At 57.4% G+C, this 6,725-nt stretch overlaps 1 protein-coding gene across 1 annotated transcript in view; it reads left to right on the top strand.

Moving 5' to 3' along the window:
• Positions 1 to 1,385: 1,385 nt before the first annotated feature.
• The window catches only part of ADGRL1 (adhesion G protein-coupled receptor L1), a 25,129-nt gene continuing 19,789 nt past the window's right edge, over positions 1,386 to 6,725 (top strand). Inside the window, 2 exon segments of the mRNA XM_025051630.1 lie at positions 1,386 to 1,455; positions 4,532 to 4,745. Of these exon segments, the coding sequence (XP_024907398.1) occupies positions 1,386 to 1,455; positions 4,532 to 4,745 (284 nt within the window).

The raw sequence follows: 6,725 nt of genomic DNA, 5'->3' as shown, positions 1-6,725 counted from the left end.
GTGGCCGTGTGGACAACTGGTGGGAAGAAGATTCGTGTAAAGGAAGCGACAAGTGCAAAGGCCCTGGGGCCCGGCGTGGTTGAGGACTAGCAGGAGCAGCGGTGGCCGGGGCAGAGGCAGGGGCAGGGAGCCAAGTGGGCCGGGTCGATGGGCTTTCGTTTGGAAGGGAAAACACAGTAGCTGGGGCGCTCTCGAGAGATTCCAGATTGGAAATAAGAGATTCAGAAGGTATTGAGTGGTTGGTGGTATTGAGACTAGGGGACAGGCCGGGGTGACAGTGAGAGAGGACAGAGCAAGAGTTCGTATATGGGCGGGGTGGTTAAAACATGGGTGCTGGCCTTCCCCAGGGAATACGTGTTTCTAGGAAGTTCCTGGCCGAACCTGGGCTACACATGGAGAACTGGGTGTAGATACAGCAAAGGGCCAAGAGTGGCGATCTGGGCGTGCAGGTCTCCCGGGGGAAACTTCCGGGGGAGCTTCCAGGGGAAACTGAGGCAACAAGAACTGGAAAGGAGCGGCTGTGAGAGGAGATAAAGGGTCAGGCGCCCCTGTGCTGGGGAGCAGGCAGGGGCGGGCACACAACCCCGCCCCTCCTTCACGCTCTCCGGCCCCCAAGGGGGCTGCATCCCCCTCCTCCCCACTTACCTGTCTCCAGCTTACCCCGAGTGTCCCTTGGAAAGGAAAGAGGGGACTCAGTTGTTCCTGGTACCCATCTGTGGCGCCAGCCAGCTGGGTTCTAATTAGCTACCAGAGCAAGGAAGACAGGAAGCAGGGAGTTTGGGGCGGGGCCTGGGTTCCTGCCCATGCTTGGAAGGGGGAGGCTGCAAGTTGGGCCAGGATGCTTGGGTTTCCCATCCTGGCCGCCGCGCTGAGTGAGGAAGCTAGGCGAGAGGACCAATGGACAGGGTTGGGATTTTGGGAGGGGGAAGAGGCTTCCAGAGGGTTCCTTTCCCCCTATGGAGGGTCTGAGGCCTGCCTGGTGACACCTGCCACCTGAAGGGGGCTGTCAGAACACGGAAGGTGCTTCCAGGAGGTTCCGAGGTGCCCAGACAGGTGGGTCTGTCTGCGGGGGTGGGGGTGGGCATGCAGTGTGAGCCAGAGGCCCTGGCGTGGGCAGCCTCTGGCTGGAGGGTGTGGCTTCTGTCACTGGAGGTGCTGGATCTGGACCGGCCCCTCTCGGGGCTGCTGGATGGATGCCCTTGGCCACCAGCAGGAGGGAGTGGCCCAAACACCCCTCCTTCTGGGCTTTCTGGGGGACAGCCCCTGCCTCACCTTCTCTGTTCCCCCCAGGCTGGTGGGCCAGGCTGTGTCGCCCACCGGGTAATGTGGCGCGGGGCCCCCCGCACAAGCCGCTGAGAGCCTCGAACACACGCCCAGTTGCCACCATGGCCCGCCTGGCTGCAGTGCTGTGGAGTCTCTGCATCACCGCCGTCCTGGTCACCTCAGCCACCCAAGGTAGGTGTTGCTGGGGCGGCAGAGGGGACGCACCTCTGAAGCACAGCCAGGAGGGTAGATAGGACATTAAAATACCTCTGGATCACTCGTTAAAGAACCACAGCACCCACCCTGCCCCACACCGAGGAGGAAGACTTGGTGGTTACATACCCCCAGCAACACCGAGGGCTCCCCAGCCCTTCACCACCAACATTCAGGGGTCCCAGAGCCTGGGATGCAGGCTGCAGCCCCATGGGACTGGGACAGGCCTTCCTGGTGAGCTGAGGCTCCTCTGTCGTGTGTGTGTGTGTGTGTGTGTGTGTGTGTGTGCGTGTGTCTCTGTCTCTGTCTCTGTGATTACATCTCCCAGGCTCTCACTGGGAAGAGGCTTAATTAAAGCATGCCCGCTGACGTTTATTTAAAAACAACTAATTACCCAGCTCGGCCCTATGCCGGCCCCGGGATCCTGCACACGCCACAATTAGTGCCCCGAGCATGCCACCCACCCTCACCGATTACTCAATTATGGTCCCCATGGTGGGTCCCAGCGGGGGCAAGGGCAGGGTGAGGAAGGAGGCAGAGACAAGAGACCCACTGGCCTCACCTCTCACCCTGGGACATGCCCCCTGCCTGCCCCTCCCAGCCCTGCCTGGAGGGCACTGGCAGTGGACGCTGCTTCCCAGTGCCCCGTCATACACCTCAACCCTTCAGAAAGCCAGAAAGGGGGAGGGGACATTGTTCAGCCATGCCCCAGGGCCTTGGCACTGGTCTGACCAGCTGGTCCCCTCTGCTTCCCCACTGCCTGAGTTTTCTGCCCATCCAGGTCCTGCCCCACAGCCCCAGCTGGGCCGGGAGGGACCATTTCCACCCCCAGACCCATCTGAGCCAGCCCTCCACCCCCGGCCTGCCTCCCAGGCCTGAGAAGGGCTAAAATTAGCTGTGGAAGCAGATGGTGCTAGAAGAGCACATGTAAAACTTTCCCCCAAGTGGGACAACTCACCCCAGAAAACCCCAGGGGCCTAGCCGCCATGCTCCATGGGCCTCCAGCCAACGTAAGAGGTACCAGATCTCCGAAAAGGCGCCTGCTTGGCTCTGCTGCCTTCGTGCACTGGTACCTTTTCTCCGTCTACAAATGATGGTTCCCCCTCACGTTGGAGCCTTGCGGTTACTCTTCGCATCCCCCTTCCCTCTGGCACCCTGCAAGGCCTGCCTGGGACCAGCGTCCAGGAAGGTGGCTGCCCCGGCAGGCATGGACCATGCCAAGCCTGCTCTGTCCTGCAGAGACTAGCTACCTTAATCACCTTAATGATAACAGTAATTAGCACCCTGTCTCACTGTGTACCACTGCACACACTGCACCCCTCATCCTGTTCTGTGAGGTGGGACTACCAGCTCCTCAGGGAAGGGCACAGGCATAGAAGTGGCCAGTGACTGGACAAAGCCGCCAGCCAGGTGGCCGAGCTGGGATTTAAACCCCTCAGTCCAAGCTCTCACTTCGCATAGCACTGACGTGTGACGATGCGACACGCTGAGAGCGGGGCCTGCCCAGGGTGTCTTCTTTCGCCACCCGACCCTCCGAGGTTTCCCAGGTGGTAATGAAAAGGCCCATCACTATGGCGCCCTCGGCGCCCGGTGCTTCCCTGACCAACATCCTCTAGTGCATGGAATCCTCAAGTATAGCCCTGGGCTGCGGATGCCCATTTTACAGCTTGGGAAACTGAGGCCCAAGGAGGCTACAGTGGTGGCTGTTCAAACCTGCGTGTGCATCAGACTTGCTGGTGGCTGCGAAGATCCAAAGGCTCCTGGCCTCACCCTGAGGTCCTGATTCAGCAGGCCCGGGTAGGGGACACCCATTATTTTCATTCTGAACCAGCTGCCATCTGGTGCTGTTGATCCCCGGGCCACACCACAAGAAGCCCTGGCCCAAGTGACACACCTGGCTCGCAGCTGGGAAGTGGCTCTGTGGTTTCTTCTAGAACGTGAATGCATTCTCTCCTTCCCCCATGCCACCTCTGCTCCTGTGCAGGGTGGTATGAAGTTAGGGAAGTGCCCAAGGTCACTCTCATTCTGACACTAATTGCAATTTGGGGGTCTCCCAGACCACCCTCAGGTTTGATGATTTGCTAGAAGGATTCGCAGAATTCAGAAATGGCATTGAACTTACAGTTACGGTTTATTACAGTGAATTGATGCAGATTAAAATCAGCCAAGAGAAGAAGGGCGTGGGGCAGCATCCAGGGAAGTCCCATGCATGGAGCTTCCAGTTGTCCCCTACCGGTGGAGTCGTGGACAGTCTTGCTGACCTTGATCTCCAGCCCCTCCAGAGGTCAACCGATACTTCATGACTGAAAGCTCCACCCAAAACCACATTGTTAGTGTCCTAACTTGCTCGGGCTGCTGTAACAATGTACTACAGACTGGGGGGCTGAAACAATAGGAATTTATTCCCTCTTCGTGCTTGAGGCTGAAAGTCCAGGATCCAGGTGTCAGGAGGGTTGGTTACTTCTAAGGGCCACCAGGGAAAGCTCTGTTCCAGGCCTCTCTCCTTCGCTTGTAGATGGCTCTCTACGCCCTGTGTCTTCACATGGTCTTCCCTCTGTGTGTGTCTGTGTCCAAATTTCCTTTTTTTATAAGGACACCGTTTATATCGGATTAGGACCCACCTTAATGGCCGCCTTTTAACTTGATCACCTCTGTGTAAGACCCTATTTCCAAATTCAATCACATTCTGAGGTCCTGGGGGCTCGGACTTCAGCATAGGAGTTGGAGAGGGAGAGACGCAATTCACCCCCTGACAGCACAGACTATCTGGCATGGCCCAAGGCCCCAGGTAAACAGAGACTCTCACCAGGCAGAACATTCCAAGGGCTTGGAGGGCGTCTCCCAAGAGCAGAGGTGATGGCCAGACACTCTCAGAAGGTTAACAGCCTTACTATACAGGTGGGCACAGAGAGAAGCCCGTTTTGAAGATGAATGAACTGAGGTGTGTATTGCCTATGTCACGGATACAGCTGAGCTCGAGGTGGTGCCTCCTTGGTGGGGTCTTTCCTCCCTTCCCTGTGCCCTGAGTGTGACGCTCTCCCCCCATTCCACATAGGCCTGAGCCGGGCTGGGCTCCCGTTCGGGCTGATGCGCCGGGAGCTGGCATGCGAAGGCTACCCCATCGAGCTGCGGTGTCCGGGCAGTGACGTCATCATGGTGGAGAACGCCAACTACGGGCGCACAGATGACAAGATCTGCGATGCCGACCCTTTCCAGATGGAAAATGTGCAGTGCTACCTGCCAGATGCCTTCAAGATAATGTCACAGAGGTAAGAGGCCTCACCAGGCTGCTGGGAGAGGGTGGCGTCAGTTTCTCGGGTCCCTGAATAAAGTGCCTGTCTAGGTACCCCCTGGCCAGCACCGGTCACCTTAGTCTTCCTTTTATGCATTTGATACACGTTTTCTGAGCACCTACTAAGTGCCAGGTGCCAATAGCAAAGAAGACCCAGCTCTAGCCCCCACCCAGCCTGTCTCCACCAGTCTGTATCCACCCCCCCACACACACACACACAAAACACAGGAGACTAATGCCTCCAGAAGCTTATGCCAAGGTTCTCAGGAGGTGGTGGGGGCTTGCAATGTAAAAGCAATGGCAGGAAAGGGTGAAGGTGTCATGGGAGCCGAGAGAGGGCCAGAGGTCTGGTCAGGCTTCTCTGAGGAGTGACATCTGAATACAGATGACAGAAGTACATGTGAGTGTGAGAACGAGTGCTTGAGTGTGCAAGACTGTTTCTAAAGTGTGTTTGAGTATGGAGTTATGCAGAGGTGCTACATGTGCAGAGCTGCAGAAGCCTCTCACAGCCAGTCCATTGGAAGCTCGTCAGTGTTTCCTTCAAATTATACTGATCGGACTACTGGTTGCACCACCAAGTCCGTGTCCGTCCCCCCACACACACCCTGCAGTACCTTCTGCCCCCTCCCCTTGCCCCCTCTTGCCTGCTGCAGCCTGTTCCCCTCAAAGCCGCCAGAGGGCGCCAGTGAGCACCTGAGTCGGGGCTCCTTTTTCTTCCTCTGTGGCTCCCACCTCAGTCAGAGCAAAAGCCCCAGTCCTCCCCTGCACACTCTGCCTTGTCCCCTCCTGGCCCTCACCTCCTCCACGCTCCCCCTCGCTCACTTGGCTCCAGCCACCCCACTTGTTCTTACAAACACCTTCCCCTGAGGGCCTCCTTTGGGCCTCTGCAAGGGCTGTCCCCCCAACCTGGAATGCTGTTCCCTGGTACCTGCATGGCTCCTCCCTCCCTTTACTCAGGGATTCTTCACCTAACTGCCCTGTCTGAAAGGACTGACCACGCTCGCTAAAATCACAGCCCCCCACTTCCTCACCCCTACCTGCTTTGTCTCGCCCCTAGCCCTGACTTCCATCCACAGACCCGTCAGATATTTTGCCTCTTTATGGTGTCTATTGTATGTCTTCCCTCATGGGGCTGTCAGCCCCACCAGGACAGGGAGTTTGGTCTGTCGCTACTGTATCTGCAGCCGGCATTCACTGAATTTTTGCTGGATGCCTGTGAGAATGCAGGGTTCACTCCTGTACCCAGGGCCTAGAACTAGAAAAGAGAAGGAGGGGCTAGCTCTTCAGCTCCTGGAATGCTGTCAGAAGATTCTAGAATATGTCACTGAGCATTGTCTGAGCGCCTCCCGAGAGTTTAGGGCAGGGGACAGACGTGGTCAAATGGCCCAGACGGGTTGGCTGGAGCCGCCTCATCCCTCCCTCCCACCTTTACTCTCCAGTGTCCCCTCCCTCCCACAATTTTGCCCCTTTTCCCCATTCCCGTCTCCCCTGTGTGGGCACTAACAATCCAGTCTCCCAGCCTTTGCTTGGGCTGTGCCCTCTTCTCCTTGGGAACTGCTTCCTTTCCTCCTCCCTCCAAACTCTCCCTCCACTTCATTCATTCACTGGCTCCAGGGTCTGTGGTGTCTCCCCAGCACCTAGCACAGTGACTGGCTCGGTTCGGGTGCTTATGGGTTCTTAGTTCCAAAAGGGAGAACACTGAGCAGTGTGATCAGATCACCAGGGCGGAGAGTGTTATGAGGCCATCTTAAAACCTGGAGGCGCTAACTGTATCAGTTTGGATACAGCTCCCTGTTCTGACAGAGACGCCCCAGAATAAATACAGCGATTGGAGCTGAGAAGACCCTCAGCACCCACTTCCCTGTTACGCCCACTCCCTGGCCAGAACGCAGTCACGGCACTTCCAGCTGCAAGGGCAGCTGGGACACGCAGTCCAGCTGGAAGGCCAGCCTCTTTC

This window comes from Pteropus alecto, unplaced genomic scaffold (genome assembly GCF_000325575.1).
Source record: "Pteropus alecto unplaced genomic scaffold, ASM32557v1 scaffold388, whole genome shotgun sequence".
Taxonomy (NCBI): domain Eukaryota; kingdom Metazoa; phylum Chordata; class Mammalia; order Chiroptera; family Pteropodidae; genus Pteropus; species Pteropus alecto.
The sequence above is the reverse complement of the archived record's forward strand: the minus strand, read 5'-3'. Positions and strand labels throughout refer to the sequence as shown.